Below are 24320 nucleotides of genomic sequence, written 5' to 3'. Positions count from 1 at the left end.
AGTTTCCTTTCTGTGTGCTGTGGTAACTTATAATACTCTTTTAAGTCCTCATTTTACTATGTTACAGTGATCTTTTTATTTTTCTCTCTTCCTCACCATAAGCTCCCTGATTATGGGGATTGTTTTAAATTTCATGTTTTACAGTGCCTGGTACGTAAGTATGCCTGGTAGGTGTTGAATTTAGTAGAATGCATAGGAAGTTGTGATCTTGATGGGTTAGTATAGTGTAGGGGGGGCAGTCTCTGTGGGCGTGGCTGAAGTGATGAGTGAGTTGTATACTTGAAGTGTTTTCACTAATTTAGAGCATAATTTTTTTGTATGTATCTTAGTTTCTGTGACCAGCTGTTACAGCGGTCCTCAACCATTTTGGCACCAGGGACCAGTTTCATGGAAGGCATTTTTCCCACAGACCTGGGTTGGTGGGGTGGGGACATGGGGAGTGTGGTTTTGGGATGCAACTGTTACACCTCACATCATCAGGCATTAGATTCTCATAAGGAGCGCATAACTTAGATCCTTCGCATGTGCAGTTCACAATAGGGTCGGAGAATCTAATGCTGCTACTGATCTGACATGAGGCAGAGCTGAGGTGGTAATGTTCGCTGTTGCTGTGCAGCCTGGTTCCCAACAGGCCACGAACTGGAACTGGGGGTTGGGGACCCTGAGCTATTATAAATCAGTCTGAAAATGTAAAGACTTCATTCATTTAGACACTACCGGGATATCTTAAATTTTCTGATTAGAACCTGGCATTTAGCTGACAAAAAGAGCTTATCCTTAAAATTTTTTGTTGTTTTCATGTGTTTTATGAGCTTCCTTTAAAAGGCATACTAATATGATTATGACCACATCTTAGCAGCCGGAAATTATTTTTAGAAATTATTATTTGCTTTGAAGTTAGTTTTTATCCCCCTATTTTTCCCTCTCATTTCTACTGTCAACATTTAGTCTAAAGCAGTGTTACTCAGCAAGTTTGTGACTATTATTGGTCTTCTGTGAGAAAGTAGCTTGAGCCAAAATGTAAACCAATTCCCTGCTTCCTTTGTTGAAATAATTTTCTTGTGATAAAAGCAGAAATTAAATGGTGTGTATTACAAATTACCTAATGTAATTGATTTACATTCTGGTGCAAATTCCTTGTATTTTATTGTGTACTTGAAACAGTTTTTAGACTAGCACCTGTTGGGCAGACCGCATTTAATCTAGAAAATTATTATATACAAATGTTTTTCGTTTATTCATTCACAAATACCAAGTGGGTGCCTGCTGTGTACTATGCGTTGTTCTAGGCTCTGGAGACATAGCAGTGAATAAAACAAACACAAAATACTTAATCTCAGGGCTACATTCTAATTGTATTAGAAATACCAATTTTCTTTCTCATTTCTCAGGAATACTTTTGTTTTTGTAGTAAACTGTATTCTTGCAGTTTACAGTTTTGTATGTAAAAACTTTAGAATTAATTGTATGTATCTTTACATATAGTGGCAATACTGCTTTATATTTTTGGCTCTGGTAATTTTTTTTCCTGTGACTAATAAAACCTTTGAAAACAGTAATTGCTTATTTGAGTCACTTCCCAATTTTACTTGAAATTAGTTTTTCTGAAGCAAAGATCTTTTTATTTAAAAGGAGATGTAAAAGGAATTAATTTTGAATAAAAGAGAACATTGGCAACATGAACTGATTATGCAGTGGACTGAATTGTATGTTAAGCAATCATTGTTTGGTTGCCTTTCTTATATTCTGACAGATGACCTGTTTGTCAGACTTCAGAGTATTTTAGAGACTATATTGAAATAATATAATTTTAATGATGAAATATAAAGAAAGAGCAGCAAATTGATGAAAACCAGTGAAACAGCCTATGACTTAAAAAAATGAATCTTCCAGTGCAATGGTTCCCAAACTTTCGTGTACATTGGAATCATCTGAGAGCCTTGCTGAACCATGAAACTGCTGGGTCTCACCTCCAGCCTTTCTGATTGAGTAAATCAAGGGTGAACTCCACAATTTGCCTTTCAAATAAATTCCCAGGTGATGTTGATGTTGGTGATCCAGAGACCATACTTGGAAAACCAGTGCTTTTATATGTCATCTTGTAGTGCCCCGATTTATCAATAAGTAGCTAATTTAATCATAGTTGTAGCAGATGGTGACTTAAAGAAAACTCAGCAGGTGAACTGAAAGCCAAGAAAGAACCAACATTTTTCTTAATCCTTATTTTAGTGGACTCATTAAATGGAAGATTGTGGGACAAAATATAGAGAATTATTGTGATTCCATAATTGTGACTTTAAATATGTAGAAGTAGACTGAAATACTAGCGATATTCTTTTTTCCCCCTCTGGTGTAGTTGTCCCTAGAAGAACTAAATTGAAATTTAAATACCCCATTTGTATTATAGGCAGTAACATTTATAATCAGGATCCCACTGATTATGTGGAGACAGAATTTAATGATACCAGTGGAAAGATTATAAACCTCTTTCCACTCATAAATTCATTTATTCAGCATTTACTAAGTACATATGGTGTGCCATGAACTGTGTATACATTTGTGGAAATAAATAATTATAAATTGTGATAAGGACTCTGAAGGAAAATATACAGGATACTATGAAATAGTGTAATGGGGGAACTAAAGCCTCTCAAAGAGAGTTCATTTAAGCTGAAACATGAAGGATAGATAGGAATTTTGGTTACACAGAGTTGTGGGAAGAGGAAATATCACTTCCATCACTAAATAGGTATTGTGCACTAACATCTTGCTGTATATAATTTCATTTAATGCCTTGTTAGTTGAATGATATTGCCATTTTTTTTTTTTTTTGAGTTGGAGTTTTACTTTGTCACCTAGGCTGGAGTGCGGTGGTGGGATCTTGGCTCACTGCAACCTCCACCTTCCGGATTCAAGTGATTCTCCTGCCTCAGCCTCCTGAGTAGCTGGGACTACAGGCATGCGCCACCATACCTGGCTAACTTTTTTTTTGTGTGTGTGTTTTTAGTAGAGACGGGGTTTCACCATGTTGGTCAGTCTGGTCTCGAACTCTAAACCTCAAATGATCCTTCTACCTCGGCCTCCCAAAGTGCTGGGATTACAGGTGTGAGCCACTGTGCCTGGCTATTGCCAAATTTTAGATTAAGAAAATGAGGAGACGATAAAACTAATGGTAGAGAATTTTTTTTTAGAATTTAGAATTTCTTTAATAGAAATTAAATAACTTTCCAGAGTCATCCAGCTATTCAGTGGTAGAACTGGGATTACATTTGGTCTTTCTGACTCCAGAGTCAGACTTTTAACTGCTTTGTTATATTAGATTTAAACTTATTTTCTTAATTATTAAATAATATAAGTAGACCCCTTTTTTTCTCATTTCTATGGAAATGAGAAAGGTGCTGCTTTTAATGTAAAAACTATAAGCTAGACATAAGCAGGCCATTTAGAGGGATACATACACATATCCACATATCCACACATGTGTACATATGCGTACATACCTATTTATATAACTTTAACTTTCTCTGATTGTAAAAGTGATGCATTTGTTTGAGATTTTGGAATCTCTAGAACTAAAGAAGGAAATAATTTTTTCATTCACAGATAACCATACTGACATTCTGTTTCATTATTTCAGTAGGCATGTAGTATTTTTTAAAAATAGTAATTACAACGTGAATACAGAAGTATTCTCTGATAAATAGACAATGTTTTAATGAAATACACATCTTTTTTTTTTTTAAAAAAAAGAATTGTGAAGTTCTTTTTTGGATGTAGAAGAATAAAGTATTTGGATTTCACTCTTCTGTTTAAAGGGAATAATCTCACAGGATTATGTTTCTTTTATTTAAAAGTTTTTTCTCTGTCATGTGCATACTCCCTTGCTTTTGCAGACAGACCCCAAAGATGCTGGGGAGTTTAAAAATATATGGAATGTAAGCCTTGCACATTTATGTTTATTAACCAGTTTAAAAAATATATTAAAGGTCAGATTTTGTTTTTATCAAACTTAATATCTTACCTATAATGATACATGGATATTCCTTTTGGGTTCATTATGTGCCATAGTGATTTATGTTGAGGCATTTCTTTTGTGCACATCTACCACCAAAAGATTTTAAATACAATTGCAGAACCTTACATTTGTAACTTGAGAAAGAAGGAAATACATCTTAAAAAGAAAATCAGAACACTGTTCCCTAACAGTCATATATATATCAGTGAAATCAAATTCATTTTAAAGAAATTTAATTATTCACTGTAGTTTAATTTACTGTATCTCTTAATTCTAAGGTGTTGAATATAAATTAAATTTAGATGTTAGCCAGCTATCCCATTATTTCACTTATCTTAATATGATATATGTAAATAATTCTTTAGTCTTAGCTTCTTTCTTTGATAGTAAACTCACACATATTTGTGGGGTATTTTTATTTAAAATGTATTCAATTTTTAATTATATAAAGTACCACCTCTCTATTCAGCCATAAAAGTGATTTTTAAGGCATTTTCTTTTCTTATATAGTATATCTTTAGCTGTTACCATGTCCCTTTGCTAAGTCCTCCTACTTTTTGTTTAGGCACTTATTTGTCCATCCACTTCCATCTACTGATTCATTAATTCATTTAAGAAATGTTTATTGAGGCCCGGCGCGATGGCTCACACCTATAATCCCAGCACTTTGGGAGGCCAAGGTGGGCGAATCACCTGAGGTCGAGTTCGAGACCAGCCTGACCAACATGGTGAAACTGGGTCTCTACTAAAAAAATACAAAAATTAGCCAGGCGTGGTGGCCTGCACCTGTAATCCCAGCTAGTCAGGCAGAGGCAAGAGAATTGCTTGAACCCGGGAGGCAGAGGTTGCAGTGAGCTGAGATCACACCACTGCACTTTGGCCTGGGCAATAGAGTGAGACCCTATCTCAAGAAAAAAAAAAAGAAATGTTTATTGAATTCCTATTATATGCCAGGCATTTGGCTAGATGATGTGAAAAGAAAGTAAGAGTGGGAGAGAGGGAATTCTTGTGTATCCGCGCTACCAAGAGAGTGTGTAGTTTAGTGTACTGTATTGTATCTCTGTGCTTAATGAAGTTGCCTGTGGGGCTGCTCAGGAGGGCATGCGAGGTTCTAGCTACCCTCTCAACCCTTCTTTCAACCCTGTAGACTCCTTTAAAAATCTATTTTATTTATTGGGCTTTCTCATAGCATTTCCTATGAAATATGGATTTTGCAATTTAAAAACTTCAGTATCACCTATGTAGTAGAATTATATACATTTACATAGATGTATAAGTAGAGTGAGAATCTTACACACATAGAAACTGAGAGAATGACAGGTGGTAGATGCAGGTAAGTATATAAAAAGAGTTACAGATATGCTACTATAGGAATATGGAGGTGGATCAGAGAATTTTCCATTTGGAGGATGAAAGCTAGTGAAAATAGTGTCATTTGAGATTTTTCTTCAAGGATAGGCAATATTTAGCCCTGTAGAGATTTGTAGGTAGGGTGACAGTGAGGATAGGTAGGGAATATTGCAAGTATAGGAGACAGCATGATCAAAGACACAGGCAGGGATGAGGCATTTGGAGCAAATAGCTTACTGTGTCTAGAGAGAAACTGGGTCATAGAAAATACAGATAAAACATGATTAGTATCAAAATGTGACAAGCTTTGGCAGACAGAAGTTAAGTCTTTTTCAAAGACAATCGGAAACCTTTGAAAAATGTTTGAAAAGATAAAGGTATGGTGTGCATTGATACTCATTAAGAAGAATTGATAATGCAGCATGTAAAATGAGTTGGCTGTGGAAAGACCTATTGTAGTAGTCCACGTAAGAGGGAATGGGAATGAAGAATAGCAAACAAGTGTAAGTGATATTGCATAGGTTAGATTGTTAGGTCTTGGGGATTTATGAGATTAGAGAATTAGTTACCAAAAATGATTCCAAGGTTTCTATCTTAGAGGACTAGCAAGCTGATCGTGCCACTAAGCTGCAGGTTTGAGCGTTGGTTTATCATTTGTATCCTGGTTGATTTTTAAAATATTTGAGGAGTCTATCAATTATTTATAATACTAAAGGATTAAAAAATGGAAATTGAGATGAAGCCTGGAAGGAATAGAGATACAAAATTAATCTAGAAGGTAAAAGTCTGCAGAGATGCATATAATAAAGTCCCTCCGGTTGCTGAGATGGGGCAAAAGTTTTACTGTCAACTTCATAGCAAATAGGAAAACATGTCATTTGAGCATGACATTTTACAATCTTTAACAATCAAGTGAACAAAAGTTTGATTTATTTATAATACCAAATTGTAATAGCTTATCTTTGATATTTTTATAAAGTGTCAAAGATTTTTATAAGTATTCTGACATCTTGTATTAATATCTCATTTAAATCTCAAAACATCCATGTGAGGCAGCATAGATGGGTGGGTTGTTTTTCCTGTTTCATCCCATGAGGAACGTTTTAATATACAACCTTTTTGTTACATAAATCAGTTTGCTAAATTCTGATTCAGCTAGGTGAAACAGATTTCTAAACTCACCAGAATGAAGCCTGGCTTAAGAGCGTAGTACATGGCAACTACTAAACTATTCTGCTTGTAAAGAATCCCTTAAACTTCAGGGATTTAAACTTCATCAAGGCTTTTCACAAGGTTATGGTGAGACATCATTGACAACATGAAGAAATATAGACTAGTAGCTAGTTTGTACTGTTAGGCAACTTAATAATTTGCAGAATGTCTCAAATTATTGAAGGCATTTTTTACAAGGGAGAGTTATGTACATAGGACCTTCTCTCTTAATCAGTCATTGTGGATAAACTGAGGGGTGTATGAATGTGAAAATTCTATTCAGGTTTGAAAAGTTGCCTTTTGGAGGTGCAATTATTATAGATTAGATGATCTCTGTTAGTCTCTTGAGTCCTTCAGAATTAAGAATCAAGAGTAAACTACCAGGTGCTCTTCACTCAGTATCAGAACTCTGAAACAGATCAGGTGAACAACTTTAGGGACCTTTAGTAGAGAAGGGTTTCACCATGTTGGCCAGGATGGTCTTGATCTCCTTGATCGCCCGCCTCGGCCTCCCAAAGTTCTGGGATTACAGGTGTGAGCCACCGCACCCAGCTGAGATTCTGCATTTTTAACAAGCTTTCAGGTCATGCTGATTCTGCTGTTTTGTGAGCCACACTATGAGTATGAGTTTAGACTTAAGATGATTTAAGGTTTGGAAAGTTGATTATATTTAATAATTGTAATGCTTTTGTCAGATCAGTGTAGACACTTTACATTTTATTTGACTGGAAACTTTCAAGGTAGGTGGTAATATTTTTACAGATGAGGAAATTGAGACACAGGGAGCTTAAATGTTGCTTGCTCAGGGTTATATACTAGGTGCTATAACTGGGATTTAAACTTAACACCAGAACCCCTGCTGTCCTTGTGTTTCCATGACATTCTATGGTTTTCGTGAGAATACTTTTTCGATTTACAAATATCTTGTAATTGGAAGACTTTATTCTGTTTCTTACACCTTGAGCATGAAACCTTGTTCTTCATATGTATTTTTTTTTTGTATGGGTTCAGGAAAAATAAGCTGTTAAAACATTAACGCAAACTATTAACTAAATTTTTGAAATTTTATGTATTCATGGTTTTTGATTGAAAAATATTGGCAAATAAAAAAAAAAGGCTTCCAAAATCCTACTACTGTCTAAACCTTATATATATGACTGTTTTGAGTTCCTCTGATACAGAGACACTCTCATATTATTTTCAAAAATTGAGATTGTAGGGCTGGGCGTGGTGGCTTATGCCTGTAATCCCAGCACTTTGGGAGGCCAAGGCGGGTGGATCACAAGGTCAAAAGATCGAGACCATCCTGGCCAACATGTTGAAACTCCACCTCTACTAAAAATACAAAATTAGCTGGGCGTGGTGGTGTGTACCTGTAGTCCTAGCTACTTGGGAGGCTGAGGCAGGAGAATCGCTTGAACCCAGGAGGCGGAGGTTGCAGTGAGCTGAGATTGCGCCACTGCACTCCAGCCTGGCGACAGAGCGAGACACTGTCTCAAAAAAAAAAAAAAATTGAGATTGTGTTATATATAACTTAGTATTCTATTTTTTTTTCACTAGGCACAGCTTCTCTAGTGACAAAGATAGAACTCATTCTATTTATAATAAAAACCCTTTCCTATTTTCCTCATGATCATTGGCACCATCAACCATTCTGTCCTAAGTGGCAGTCTCATTTTCCTTTGCCTCTTCCGTAACTGCTGCCACGTTCTTCTGTTAGTTTCTTTGTAATATCTCTTCAACTTGCCCATGTTTTTCAGTCCAGTCTCCGTTTTTTTTTAATGCTAGGTTAATGACTACTAAATCACCATGTTATTTGTGAATTTATTCTCTGCTGTTTTGGTTGACTATTCTGGCTGTACACAGAACCTTTCGTCTATCTTCATACATCTTTTTAGTGGCTTCTGATGAAATGTGTGAATAATTGTAGGGTTTAAACTAAAAGCGATGAATTATCTTAGTGTATCATTTTTAATTTGTAACCACATCTTTTTCTAACTTCTTGCCTTCATTGCCAGATAGGGTACCAGAATCTGAGAACTTGTAATAATATTGCTACTACTGAGGACTTTTAACTATCTGTTATTTGGTAGTTATTTTCATGTGTATACCACATTTTGCCATTTCATTCCTTTCTTTTTGTTACCTGGAGTCTTATGCCATTGTACTCTTTGTGAAGTTGCCGAGACAAACTCACTTTTAACCTTTTTCAGTGGATGTTTCTAATGAAAACTAATATGAAAATTTGTGTTTTCCTTTTAAAATGTAGTTATGACTTTATACTTGCATATGTATTTATTTAATATTAGTGTGATCCTACCTCATGTAGCTTTTAAAAGTTGTTAGTTTGCTCATTAAAATATTACCTATCAAGTTAAATATAGGTGCAGAATGGTTGGAGAAGTCTGTTGAGATTTATAGATCCCCAAACAGCTTTTCTCTTTTCCTTAGTGCTTTATCTTTGCAAAAATATCTCATGTATCATATCATGACCTATGGCTTCTAATCAGCATTTTTTCTCAAAACCATATAGACTGAAAAATATAATCTCATAGCTTTATTTCTACCCTCTGCCAGAGAAAAAAGCAGAGCACTTTTGTGGCTTCTTTGAGAACTTTTTGTTTTGAGTAATAATGTGGATAATTGTGGTTAAAATTGGGATAAAATTGGGGTGAATAGTACATGTCAAGGATTTCTTAGAATCTTGTGCAGTATTTTTTTGGTAGGCACAGGAAAAAGTACACTTACTAGTGGATTTTTGTGAATATCAAATGAATTAGAATTTAAGAAATTATAATTAGAAGTTAAAGCTTAGAAATTAAGGTTGTCGGGGTCACTTAGCATATGTGTGGGGGTATAGGTCTTTGTAGATGGGGCTATGAAACCATAGTATAAGAAATGCTACAGATAAATATAGAAAGTAGGATTTGATTCCAGATCTGACACCAAAGCCTATGATTATAATAATATTTAGGATACATGATTATTTTAATTTTATAAATGAGGATTATACATTCTTGGTGTTTAAGTGTTTAATTTTTTACTCCTAAATTATATTTTTATATCACATAGAGTATATATGTGTATTGTGGACATTAAGACTATTAATTATAATGATTAAGAATTATCTAATTCCTTGAAACTTTTTTTTTCTGATCAAACTCGACCTAAAGCCCAGGTGCGGTGGCTTATGCTTATAATCTCAGCACTTTGGGAGACCGAGGTGGGAGGATCGCTTGAGCCCAGTAGTTCGAGACCAGCCTGGGCAACATGGCGAAAACCTGTCTCTGCAAAAAATTACAAAATTATCTGGGCGTGGTGGTGCGTGCCTGTAGTCCAAGCTACCCGGGATGCTGAGTCGGGAAGATCCCTTGAGCTCAGGAGGTCAAAGTTGCAGTGAGCTGTGATCATGCCAGTGCACTCTAGCCTGGGTGACAAAGTGAGACCTTGTCTTGAGGGGGAAGGGGGCTAAACAGACCTCACCTTAATCTTATTCCTTGGTATACTTTTATTTTTTCTTAATCTCCTTGGTTCTGTCGGATTAGTATTTCTTAAAGATATGTGGCAGGGTAATTTGAAGACTCCAAGATTACCTTCCTGTTAGTATTTTATCAGTTTAGTAACTTTAGAATAATTATGTTTCTGAGAACTAACACCTTTACAGATGAAACTGATTGAGGACTAGGAAGTAACTTCATTTAGGTCATGTATAACACTGTGAAGTGGTAATTAAGAGTTAAAAGGTTTGGGTTGGAATCCCACCTCTTCAACTCTAACCTTGAGCAAGTTCCTTTACCTCATTCTCAGCTTCCTCATCTGTAAATAATTATGATACATGTCTCATATAAGGGAGTTGTAAGAATTAAAGGAAATAATGTTTATAAATGGTTTAGCATAGTACCTGGTACAGTAAATGCTCAACAACGAAAGCTAACAAAGTACAGTTTCAATTAAGGTATACTCTATAAAAATTATAGACCATGTTAGGTACATTTATTTTTCAAAATATGTTAATATAAGTCTAGTTAAATTAAAACTTTAATAAATTTTAAATAATTTAAAACAACATTTAAAATAAAGTTTTGGAATAGATTAATTATGTGCTTAGAATAGCTATTTGAACCTAATAGAAAAATAAGAATATTAATGTTTTTGGCTATACTCATTTTATGGAATCCTCTGTACTTTTTACTTTATTTTCCTTATTAATATAGCTTGTTAAACACAACTTTATTTTTCTTATTAATATTACTGGTTAAACACATAACCATTGACTATCACATCTATTGGAAGAAAAGGAAGGAAAGAAAGGAACTAATTTTTTCTTGTGAACAAGCTTTACAAATGTTTATTGGGGACACAATTTGGAATTAATATATTTTGGATATGCATTTTGTCTTTAGCTTATTTCTAGGCGTATTAAAAGTTGGCTATCTATTGGCTTACAATCTTGGCTAATTTACCTAGGGAGTTTTGTTTTAAAAAAGTTCTGAAGGCTTTCTCTCCACAAGCTGCTCTTCCCCAAGACTTACTCCCCAGGTAATTCTGTTGATCAGCCAGATTTGGATACCACTGTAATATGAGAAGTCTTATATAGGCTAGTGAATTCTTTAATGGAATACTCTTTCAATCCCTTTTTTCTTAAAGCCTTATAGTCAAGTAACAAGCAATAAGGCCATAACTGTCTTACTTTGCAAGATATTTATGGCAAGTATGTCTTCTTTAATGTAAATATTCTTATTTTTAATTTTTCTTCTTATATTACCTTATTTCTATGTTTTATGTCACCCTGCTTAGTACATGTCATTTTATACTCACGTGAGTATAAATAGTTTATACTTATGTGTCTCCAGCTCAGGACTAGAATTTGTATGAGGCAAGCAAAGTGCCTAGGGCACAAAATTTAAGGAGGCTGTCTCTTTGAGGACTGTGCAAGAGTGAGTACCTCCTTAAATTTTGTGCCCTGGGTGCCTCCCTTGCTCATCCAGAGAAATAGGCTGCATATAAATTATTTTTATTTTAGTTTAGCATAATCTCATGCATACTTGGATGTTTTATAAAAAAATTGATGACGAAACGAAATGGTATAGCTGAACCCAAATTTATATCGTCCAGTATAAAAATAAATTAACTATTTGAGAAAGATAGCATTATTATTTTTATCACATGGTCGGTAACCCTCAGAGCTTCCTAAATTCCAGTTCAGCAGAATTTTGTCTGACACTGAAATACACTTGGTTGTTTTACCTACTGGCAGCTACCTGAAATCAGTGCTCTTGTAGCTGTCACAGTTTCTTAATTCAAAATATAGTACCATCAGCTTTTTATATAAGCTTATATGTGATCATTTGAAGTAATCAGAAATTATACCAGTTTTATTGTGTTTTTATTACTAATTTTAGAATTTCTTGAGAATTTGCCTATAATTTTTTTTTATGAGAGCTACATCTGGAAATGCTCAAAAGTTGTTTGCCTTTTTTGAAAGAACAATCTGCAGTGAAAGTATAACTTCTTTAGAGGTGATGTTTAAGTTAGCAAATGATGAACCATAATGTGAGGAAGCATAGTATTGTGAATTATTTGGCAAACATACCTAATACAGGCATTAGCTGTTGAAACCATTTGTAGAGTACCACTTACAGAAAGCTAGAAAGATAGGCTGCACAGAACTTTATCTCTAAACTCTGAGGATGAAAACTAGAGTACAACTTAAGTTTATTCAATAAAGACTAAATTCTGTAAGTTTAAGTTTGATTTGTTTATAGGTTCCATGATTAATGTGTAATTAGAGTATGAAAGAAGCATTTAGAATCCATTAAAATTTATAGGTGTAACATCATTGTCAAGTCAGGAGTTTTGTTTCTTAAAGTTAGAATTTACTTAAATATACCTTTTCTCTAAAAAAATAAAATCTTATTTCTACTTACAGTGGTACCAAATTGAGTTTTAGCAAAAAGAATTATTTAATATTTATTTAATATTTGTTTCAAATAAACAAAAATAAACATAACAACCAATGGTGGAGGGGTGTCTTAGATTTGTTTTTAGCTTGCTTTTTCATGGCTTCTAGAAGTGTATCATATTATAAATACATTCAAAATGTTTTGCTCTGAGGATATGTAGCATTCCTATAAAGGTTAAATCAATAAAAATGATTTGGACACATTCCTAAGCATGGCTAGAACAGGTAGTCCGTTGTTTTAGGTACCCTTGAGTTTCTGGAGCAGATCATTATGGCGTAGCAAAAGAACTTACTAAAAGTTGCTTTCTATGTGTAGATGCATCAGCTTAAAAAAATAAGATTTTCTGGCCTTCTGGAAATGAGTATTTTTGGAGTAACCGTTGTATATATTGGTTTAATTATATATTTTAAATGCAGTTAAAGTTTTGGAGCTTTTTTTTCTTCGAATGCTGGAGATACACCATAATTGATAAGGAAGAGGTACGTACAGGAAAAATGCAATGGCAAGCTTTTCCAGCAAATTTAGAATAAATGACAGTCTTATGGTTAAAGAAAGTATCACACATTATAATTGCAAAATAGGGATTGGATGTAATTCTTTTTAGTCTTGCCAGTTTAGAAAAAATTCTGTAAGTCATGGGCATGTTGTTCTGTTCATATAGGCAGTTCAAAATGCAAGCTTTAATTTGAGCTTTTATTTAAAAAAGCATACGAATATCTCCTATGTTCGGGGTTGGCTTCTCACTATATTATTGTTGCTACATAGTTTTATGCATTTGCTTGCATTTTTTGTGTTCATGTCATAAGTTTTAAGTATGTAACTTTTCAGATCACACTGTTTTCACAGCAAGTTTCAAAAAATATTTTTATGCCAGTTTATAATAATGAGTAAGGCCATTTTTATTAAAGTTTCCTTTAAAACAGCATTTAAAATGTTTCTGGATCAAAAAAATTCAGTGAATTGACCATGTATTTGAATGAAGAAAGTTTAAAACAGAGGTAGAAAATTTGAGTTACGTGTATTATTAATGAAGTTACATGATAGAAAATCACTTCCTATCTTTTTGTACATCTAATATATATTTACTTTGTAAATAAATACTTTATTAAAAATACTGTGTTACATTATTTGTTGGAGCACAGGATTTAATTTTATAGTCAAGAAAATTGTTTGAATACGTCTCAGTAAATTTTTTTTTTACATATATTAGAGTGGTTTAACCATTTAATAATTAAATAATTTAGCAATTTAAACCAAGTATTTTGATGTTTTAAAAAATATTTAAGTGTATCTTGATAGATTCTGATTTTAATGTGTCTTGTGTCTTGATAGGACCAGAATATTTATGAAAATAAAAATAAGCCTAATAATCAGCACATGGCTCTAAATTTTCTTCCTGGGTACTTGTGAGTGATAATGTTAAAAACAGATCACTTTATGTGTTTTCTCTAGTCCTATTGGTGTACAAAAATACTCTGCAATATGCTTATGCATGTTATAAGGGAGGGATATTGTTAAATCTTTACTACATAATCAAGAATAAAGCTTTCATGACAATACTCATTGTCCTTATCTAGCTAACACTTTTAAAATGAAATGGTTACTAGTGGTAAAAAGTTTTTAAAATGTTAAGTTTTCCTTCTAAATTACAGAGAGAGAAAGACTGTATATGTGTTTAGTTTTGAAAACTGGGAGAATATAAGAATTCTGTGTGGACACTGGAGTTTATAATATGAGAAAAGGAGTTTCTTCTATGGAAAGGAGGTTGGATTAATGATCATAAGTTGGAGTACATTGACTTGTGTATTTCCATTTCTTTAGAAATACACTGTAGCACATCGTCTTTGTAAGCAGTACCTCCATAGGCGTTATCTTCTTAAATATTTCAGTTTTGCATTGACTCTTACAAGAGCAGTATCAAGTTTTTCTTGCATTTTATCAAAAGCTGAATTACCGAAATGCTTTACAGATTTCATGAGAGGTAAAAAAATTAATCTTACTAGATTATCTTTTGTAACCATGTATCCTGCCTAATGTTAAGATGCTGTTGTCTTGATGGGAGTTTTCTCATAGATTACTTCATGATGTCTTAATATTTTTGAATTGGGTGTTAGGTTCTTAGTATGAAATGCTTATGTACTTTCACAGGTATCATCTTTATGGAAAACACAGTGATTGATATAATGTGGATTGTTAGCATAAAGAAGTTTCCTTTCTGTGATCCTGTACAGTTGTTACAGATATCTGTAATCTGACAGTTTATGAAATAAAATGAGAATTTACTTTTATCTAAAAAATATGTATTTTAATGAGCTGTATTTGCGTTAAAGTCTCTTATAATAAAATTGTAATTGATTGAAGAGAATCCGCATTGTGTACCTTTTTGATACGCATCAATTTTCTAGGATCATTATAGTGATACAGCAGTAGGTTGACATGTTGTAAAATGTAATACCTTATTACATAGTAAAATAAATGTCATGATCCTTATGCTTCAAAGTAAATTCACATTGTTTAGATACATTTAATTAATTTGTAATAATTTAGTAGAATTCTGTCTTTTCACTTAAAGATTATATTGGGAATTTGAAGTCTTAAACTGGGAAGTTCAGTACAGAAATTTAAAAAGAAAGTTAATTCTAGCAATTATCATAGAAAAATTAGAAATTCAATGCTTAAATTGTTTACCCAGTTTACATGGTCAATGAGAAAATATATCTGTTTAGCTTCAAGCCAGAGTTTGTTCTTTGAGATAATATTTATAAATAGGAATCTATTAGCAAATTAATTCCATTCATATTTGCCCTTATAAACTCTAATACTTTGTTTAACTGATAACAGTTTTTAGTTATTGTTACTTAAGTTTATAACTGGAAAATAACATCTTTGGATTTTACAAGATTGATTATTTTAGTCTTGAAATTCCTAGTAGATGCCTAATCCCTGTTACTGGTTTTATAGATTGACATTTGTTAACTTACATGCAAAAAAATTTTGATTATATTTCATGACAGAACTATAGTACCTCAGTTACATAATTTACATTTTTTTTCCTGGTTTATAATCATTATTACAAGTTCTGTAGTCATTGGTGTGAATGCATTCATACTCATGCATGTGTATATGCCATGTATAAAAATGTTAAACGTAGCCAGAAGAAATTTAAGTTGAACATATATGACATGTATTTTGTTTCTGTATAAAAATACATCGTGTTCATATAAAGTTCTGTGGAATATCACTTTATTATGCTGATATTTCCAAAGAAAGACTGCATATATATGTATTAAAACCTTATTGATGATTGTTATTGTGATTTGGCTAGCATTTAACTTTGTCTTTTTTTTTTTTCTTTTCCTGAAGCACAAAATAGATGTAGATGTAAGATACATGACTATAAGGAATATGTAAATAATGGTATGGTTCATGTAATTTAGGGGAACCTACAAATGTGTATTTAAGTTCTTGAGTTTTAACTTAGTCTGTTATGTAAATATGTGTGTATAGTTGATGGTGTATAATGATTCTGGTAGACATCATTGATGTAAAAAATCAATGTAACTGAAATGTAAAATAAAATTACCTTATTTGACTTTGTGGTAAAAATTATTTGCCTTACATAGGATATTTAGATATACCTTTTAAGAAATGTCACTAATCTGATGTAGCTAATATATAATTAAGAGAATTGGCAATAGGAATAGTAGAGATAAAAGAGTCTTTAAACTGTTTACCAAAATAATCTTAAATATATTTCTGGGAATAATGTTAACTTGGTAAGTTTTCTAACATCACTATGATAATTTTTAAATATCTCAAACATTATCGAAATTGCGTATGTATGTATGTCGGAGATTTCCTTGTTTTGCAGGCAGTTGATTTAAAAGATGAAAATCATCTAATCAAGGTAAACATTTATCTTTTATTTAGAGCTCAAGTCACCCTTGGTATGATTTTTGTTCCTTGGGTGTATATTGGATTTATGAGTATTAACAAGAATATAGAGTAGAGGAAGTGCATGAATAACAATTTTTTTCTCTGCATGTATTAAGTACTTATGTAGCAACTAGCCTTTAAAGGCCTGTTTTAATTCTACAGCTCATCTTATTTGGGGATTGTTTTTTGTATCAGGTTAAATGATATAAAAAGTGATTGTTTTTTATATCATGTTAAATGATGCAGTTTCTGTTTATTAGTGTTTATGAAAAACTTTGCTTTAGTTAGGCTTCTTTCTATTCAGCAGTAACAACAAAACCTAAAGTGTTTGATAACATGTTGCTTACATCCACTCAACACTGTTCCAAATCTTGAGTCCTATGCCCTTAATAAATAGTATGAAGGGGAGGAAATTCCTAAGAATTCTACATAAAGTGAAGATATTGTATACAATATAATAAAAGAGCATTTAATCTCAATTGCTATTCGGGTCTTAAAACAGTTGTATGGGAATGTATGGTCTGTTTCATGTGTATGTGCTGTTGAATGGACAAAAGCTTGTGGTTGACTGTGGTTAAAAATGTAAGGAAACTCCCTTTTAATAAGGTATAGAATTTCCCTGTTATTTTTTGAATTGTAACACATTAATAAAAATACATATCCAGTGAATTTCTTAATCTTTTTGAAATGGCAAGAGATTATATTAAGGCATATAATTTCATTATGTAAGACTTCTTTTAAAGATTTGTTTTAAAATATTAAACATCTCAGATTTGATGAAGAATTTTCACATACTTTAGACAGTTAGCTTAGAATATTTTATTATTTAGAAAATAACAAGTATTGGAGTTCATTGTTATCTTTATTATGGGAGTTTTATGATTTTTTGGGAGGTGAGGAGAGGCAGAATTTTATCTACAGTGGAAGTTGCAGCATTCATTGGTATAGAAGAAAAAATAGTACATTAAGGTAACCTATTGGGAAGTCTCTGCTTAAATTACCATTGGATTTGCTAGCACCTGATTAGTAATGTCTGACATGTGAGTGATTAGAAAAAATAGTTATGCTTTGCCATAATTACAATTTTAGTATTTGCAGGAAGGATTTTTTTTCACATTGAGTTGATGGCATTTGTCTATTTGGTCACATATTTTTATATATTTTTAATAGATGCTATAGAGGTAGACTGTTGCAGTGAATCCTTCATATAAAATGTCTAAAGATTTTTGTTAGGTAATAGTATTTGCAATTTTAATGCATTTGATGAGCTTTTGCATGACTTCACTATTGACTTAGAGTTGTCGTAACTTAGTATCCTAGAACAAAGGTTAGAACAGTATGGAAGATTGGTATTTTTATGCTTTGGAGAGGGATTTGAGATGTTACCCTGTTTTGCCATCAATTTTCAAGTATGCACGGGTGCATCATTAATCATTAGAAATGCAAAAATAAATAATCTAGTCCCATTGGATTTTTTTCTATGAATACTTACCTTTTCCTTTTTTTTAATATATATATACAGTTGAGGTATTTAGGTAACCCCTAACCTTTTGCTTCAACAAAGAAGTACAGTATAAAAATATTACCACAGTTTTCATGTGAGCAGCTCTTGAGTCGGGGAGAGGGGGAAGCCCTCTAGATGAATATTTGTTGAAAAAAAAAGTTGTGATACATAATGTCTTAACTCAGCCTCAATACAGTACTTGAGGACCACCAGTGTGTAAAATTGAAAGCACATGAATTTTGAAGCACTAGAAAAGGTTTGTAATTGATTAGCGCTGCTTTAAAGTATTGGAGTACAGTGAGTTTTGATTTGTGAATGGTTCTATTCAATAAAGATTAATTCTGTGTGTTTGATAAAATCTTAGTGCCTTCAATGAGTTAGCTCCCCCCGCCCTTGCAGTTTATTTAACCATCAAATATTTCAGTGTTCTTTTAACAAACTGGAACATTTCTATCTTACCGAATTTAACTTTAGCATGACTGATTTAAACAAGTCAAACTATCAGTTGTTAGCTGGAAGAGTGTAATTGAATAAATTAATATTTTGTTCTTTTAAAATAACTAAAATATATCATAATGTAATCATGTGTATTTCATGCCTTGTGATATAGAGACTGATTGATCAGGACAGTCACACAGACCAGCCAGATCTTTTTCCACAATTTCTTTTCGGTGTTTTAGATGTCAAAACATTTTTTAAAAATAAAAATATTTAAGAGTTTGTAATGTAAAATTAGGATTATTATAATTTAAAATAATTTATATGAGTCTTTGGGAATTACTTTGACATTTTTAGCTTTTGATATGTGTTAGAGTGATTTTCTGTGTTTGTTCTTAACTTTGTAATTCTGCTCCCTAGATTTTAGAATTTAGCTCTGTATTTTAAAAAGAAGCTATAAAACTTTGTCACTACTAAATCTTGAAACTATAAAAATATTATTGATATGGACCACAACTGCTGTTTTGGAAATCAGTGTTCACACATCATGTTCATGCAGTTACAAAGATTTTATGTAGATAATCAGTCAGCTGATATATTTTCATGAGTCATTAATTTTAAGATACTCTATGAGTCACATCTGTGATTTTCAGCAAGCTATATTTATGATAAATGATGGACAGATTTCCAGTAGTACAGATTGAAAATTTTTGATTAACTCAAAGTGAAGTATGCTGAGAGATCAAGGACACAGACATATTCTGTTTCTCTAGCGTGCACGCACGCGCGCGCGCACACACACACACACACACACACTTCACTCATTATATTTGAGGTGAGGCAGTTGTTAATGTGTGCTTTGTACCTCGCCTAGGAAAATCCTAAACTTTCTTTTTAACTATTTTACAAAATTGGGGCACATACTTAAGACATTTCATTAGGTAGTGGTGATAATCATTATATAAAAATCTAAAGCCTGAAGTGAGGTTTTAGACTTTGCATAGATTATAGAATGGGGAAATGTTTGCAATGTGATGATAACATATACATGATGCCCACTACTCACCTGTAATTAGTCTGAGGTAGTGGGTTGATGTTAAGTTCTCTATTCAGGCTTTAAGATACTGTTTAGGGGCTGGTGGGGAGGGAAGGTGCAGCCCACTTTTCAAAAGAGGAAGAATTGGTTGTAATGTTGAAAAAAAAAAAAAAGGTTCGCTACCGTGCCTTGCTTAGAATCCTGTCAAGTTTTGGAAATTTTAATGTGGAATAGTTATTAAGAATGTTACAGAAATATAAGATCCCTGTTATGATAGAATAAGAAGCAGTTTAATATATTCTTTGTGAGAATTTTAACATATTCTTCATGATAGCTTTACTTCTAATGCTGAAGAAGTTTTTGAAACTTGTGTTGTTACTGATCTGGTTTTTAAAATGTATTTAAAATAAATAAACAGAGTGATAATGTGAAAGAGTAACTTAACTACCTCTGTTATCCCTCCCTGATATCTCTGTTATCCCTGTTTCAAGTTATTCCTCGGTGTAACAGTACTTTTAACTATTCTTTTTCCTTTTATCTCTTGGGTAGTAGTAACAAAACTTTCAATGTATAAGCTATAATTATGCTATGTGTTGTAATGTAGTCTAGCTGTATTTATGTCCTGCTTCCTTAATATAGAAGTTTTTAGAGTAATACTTGGTACCCATCATTAAAATTTTAAATTAATCTGTGATTATTATATTGTATATATTATAACTGAAGGGGTCCACTTACAGCTATTGAGGGAGTCACTACAGCAATTTTACATTTTTTTGTAAAATACAAAGTACATTTCCTCACCCTGTAAGAGAAACCTTTTTTTCTCCCTTCAGGTTTAATTATTTCTGTTTGACCTAAACTGAGACTGATCCTCTAGTAGTATCCAGTTAAAATGTGTGAAGTAGGAGTAGTAAAGGAAACTCCAGTCATTAGTTGTAAGTTAAAAGCAGAGTTAATATAGATGTACACAGCAAAAAGATTTATTTTAATGGATATAAGAAAAATTTTTAAAAACTTGCCTTGTAGTTGGAACATGTTGGACATCATAAAGAGAATCTTGTAAGTGTGTTTAGATATTTTGCTATAATAACAACACATCAGCTGATGAATGTTAAAGTCATTTACATATCTGTATCAACACTAACTTGAAATTAAATATTAAGGGACTAGATTATGCCTACTTCTTTTAAAGTCCAGCATGGTTTAATAGTTGTGGCTTTTAAAAATCATACGGGGTATCCTTATGGAGCTTTATTTTTCATGAGACTAAACAGCAGTTATTCATTTTGGTAGGTCCAAGAATGTGATTAAAAGAATCTTAGATGTTTCGGTGTTTGCTGTGTGTTTATAACAAGGTCTATGGATAACAGTGTGTCGATGTAAAATTAAAATTATATAGAAAAATGCAGTTGCATGTAAGTTTTAAAATACTTCCATGAACTTTTTAATATCCTGGGCAACTATAAAGATCTTTTAAAAATGGCTGTGATTTGCTTATCATAATTTTATTTCAGCTGAATGTATACTTAAAGTTGTTTAGAAACAAACTTATTTAGATAGGATACAGTTTGAATTTATAAGTAGATTTCTTTTAGTTGAGCTGGTTAAAATGTTAACTGTACTACAGGTTTATTTCTGTGTTATACATGGTAGACCATAATGTTGAGATAATTCTGTGGTCTGTTATTTTGTAAAATTGCTTCCTTTTTGAAGTTTGCTCAAATATTGGGAGCTGCCGGAGTCAATAATTTATAATGCTTTGATTAATTTAGGATCTGACTTTTCTTCTGGTGAGGGTTAATGAGAGTATTAAACTGTTTCTTTTACTGTTTTCATATCCTCACCTCTGTAACTCTAGAAAACATTTTGATCAATGTGAGATAATTTAATTTTGTCTATTTCAAGTCATTACTTTGAAAATTAGATACATTACAGATACCAAATGCAAATATGTACAGAAATTTCATTTTTCAATTCTTAATGCAACAAGATAGCATAATTAGGATCTTTAATATACTATTTGGAAAAGCTAGCAGTTAATCAAAGAATCATACCTTTATGTTTAACAGGTTCATATCTTACAGGATTTTAAAAATGGTAACACTTACCCCAAAAGAAGTTTTGCTGACATGGTGTCACTGTGCTGAAGAGGCTGTTTGATGCCATAGTCCCTCCTTTTTTTTTCAGATAGAACTTGTACCCTCTGTTGTAAATACTGCTTGCAGCCTTAAACTGAAAATACAAACCATACCCAAACCTTATTTTAGTTTTACAGTATGCCTGGAGTACATAGACTTTATATTTATTTTTTTCTGTCAAGAAATTATGTAGCTGGTAACATGTGAAAGGCAAAGAAACAAAACAAAAAGAGAATGAGCAAATATTTGAAGGACCTACTATTACTGCATAGACTGTGGTTAGAGAGCACTCACTGACTCTGTTGGTCTCGGTGGCTGGTAGTGACCTGCGGAGATTAACCATTTAAAAACCAGAGACTTCTTGCTGTCCTCCTGGAGAAAGTTTGCACCGCACTTGTGGTTCTGTGGTTGTTTGTGAGGCGAATGAAGCATTCACACAATCCAAAAAAGCAAAAGCTTTAAAACTCCTTTTTTTTGCAAGCACTATTACTGGAGAGGCAGAATCATGTGGTTTGTGACCTCACAGTACTCTAAGTAAAGTGGGACTGCCTACCACTGTGGCTTTTCCCCCTTGCTCTTTCTCTCTCTCTCTTTCTCTCACAAAAGGCTTGTGGTAAGGCCTTTCCTGGCATCCAGAAGGATATAGCTTTTTAATTTTTGTGACTCATGAGGATTTGGATAGAATACAAATGCTGAAGGAGCCCAAACTCCTGTAAGGTTAAGCATTTGTAGAGCAGAGCTCTGCAGTTAAGGGCTTTCCTTTCTACTCCCCCCTCAACCCCTGCCTTTTTGCCTCCTCTTTTTAGTTCATTATTGTGTCTGTGGAAAAATGAACAAAATTGGCTCAAGAGTCTGCGTGAAATTCTGAACAACAGTGATGATTTACAATAATTCACATCTTTGGACTGTATCACATTCTGGGGTCTGCTTCATATTTGCTGGGTGGCTGGATTCCTTCTGTTTTCCTTTTTCTTGTCTTCTTAAACTTGTGAATCTGTAACTCATTGTAAAAAAAAAGTTTACCTTAAGGTCTGGTTGCAAACTGCTTGCTAGGCTTGACTATAATTGGCTGTCATGAAAGTGTTAGTCTGGGCATTCTTTTACAAATTTTAAATCACATGTGTCTAGTTTATTATCAATGTATTAGATGGCAGCATTTACAATAAAGATAAATGTAATGTTTCATGTATACCATTATCTCATGCCTAGTTTGAAGATCTTAAAAAAATGAATGACAGGGATTGTAATATAGTTTATTGGATGAATCTTAGTTTTCTTTATGATTGTAATTTTTTTGTCTTTCATGGAAGTGTATTCAGTTTATATAGTTCTTTAAGTAGTTTAGACATTAATAGAGTTTCTGATAGCAGATCTTCTATAAAGTAAAATGCTTATGTTATAATGTAGATTGTTCAGTATTCGATTCTATGAGCTTAGAATAGAGTGGGTTAACAGAAGCTATATATTTTTTTGTTTCTAATGGAAGCTTTGAAATAAATTACAAAATGCTGTGTGTAGTAAGGAATAATGCCCACAGACAGAGTATGTTAGTCGTCTCGATTTGCTAATTCTGATTCAGAAGAAAATTGGAAACATCTTTGGGAAACTATCTCCTTTTTTGCCCCTTTGGACAAATATGTATAGAACTCATTTTCTTATTAGGATGATTATATATCATAGGCAGTGAATTTTATATTTATGAATAGAGCTTCCTGTTTTCATCAGTTGGGAGCGATGGAGTATTTTTCAACAAAAATTATAAAGGCGAACAGACCAATTTTCCAGGCATTTTTTTTGCCATTTATCCACGCCATTCTAAATCTGCATGTTAGACTTCTTCCTAGTGTGACAGTAACTAGGAGTGGCATAAAGTAAATGGGGTGGGCGGAGACAGTGAATTACAAAAGGTTATTTGGAATGTACAAGGAGGTAAGGGCTAGGGAGACAGGAGGGTGTTAGAACTAAAATATCCCTGTGTTCTTCCTAGTGCTATTCATTAATCTGCTTTTGATTCATATTAGATCACAATAACTGTACAAATATGTTCATAAGTTTCTTTACAGAAAATTTGATTTTCCCAAAATACACTGGTAGAGTATGGGAATGATTCTAGTCCTTTATTTTTCAAATGTCCAGAACCTTTTCAGAATAAACTTTTAGTGATAAAAAACCAGAAATACATTTTGGTGTTTTATTTTAACTATGGATTTATCATGCCTTATTGTGTGTGTAAACAGGTTTTACATTGAAAGGTAAAAGCTTTCATTTAACATGCAGTTATTCATGTGAAGGAGAGAAAAATTATTTTTTCTCTTTTATAAATAAGTTGTATCCATATTATCTGTATCTCTAATTAGTATCCAAAGTAAACAAAAGGAGGGTTTTATCCATATAGCTTGTGGGATTTCCAAACATAGTTTCACGTGTACCTATAATAGCAGAATCAGTTAATTGAAAATATGTAGGTAGCTGCTGTAGTATGATAAGCAAATGGTTTTCTTCTTTTCAAATAAGCTTGTAGTTTCTACATTAGTATTCACTGAAACATCTTACAAACCCAACATTTTGCTATTTTCTTCCTTAAAATCTTCTTTATGTAAACTTTGGCTCTTCAAATTGACCTGATAAGAATTTAAGTAATTTTTAACATTTATTTGTCATTTAATTACCTGTTCACTTTTTGCAGATAATCCTCTTGCATGTAATTCTTGGACCAGGATTATTATTC

At 32.8% G+C, this 24320-nt stretch overlaps 2 protein-coding genes across 16 annotated transcripts in view; one reads left to right on the top strand and one right to left on the bottom strand.

Annotated features, from left to right (window-relative positions):
* RUNX2 (RUNX family transcription factor 2) overlaps positions 1-22061 on the bottom strand; it is a 281684-nt gene extending 259623 nt beyond the window's left edge. For all 6 annotated transcript variants that reach the window (XM_063633187.1, XM_055263933.2, XM_055263934.2 and 3 more), the window contains exons 1-2: positions 21887-22061; positions 21563-21686 (exon numbers count right to left, since the gene is read on the bottom strand). In XM_063633187.1, the coding sequence (XP_063489257.1) occupies positions 21563-21686; positions 21887-22024 (262 nt within the window). In that variant the 5' untranslated portion in view covers positions 22025-22061. The remainder of the gene's footprint in view (positions 1-21562; positions 21687-21886) is intronic.
* The window catches only part of SUPT3H (SPT3 homolog, SAGA and STAGA complex component), a 562387-nt gene that overhangs the window by 27177 nt on the left and 510890 nt on the right, over positions 1-24320 (top strand). The window lies entirely within an intron of this gene.

The sequence above is a fragment of the Symphalangus syndactylus genome, chromosome 23 (assembly GCF_028878055.3).
Source record: "Symphalangus syndactylus isolate Jambi chromosome 23, NHGRI_mSymSyn1-v2.1_pri, whole genome shotgun sequence".
Classification (NCBI taxonomy): Eukaryota; Metazoa; Chordata; class Mammalia; order Primates; family Hylobatidae; genus Symphalangus; species Symphalangus syndactylus.
The sequence above is the reverse complement of the archived record's forward strand: the minus strand, read 5'-3'. Positions and strand labels throughout refer to the sequence as shown.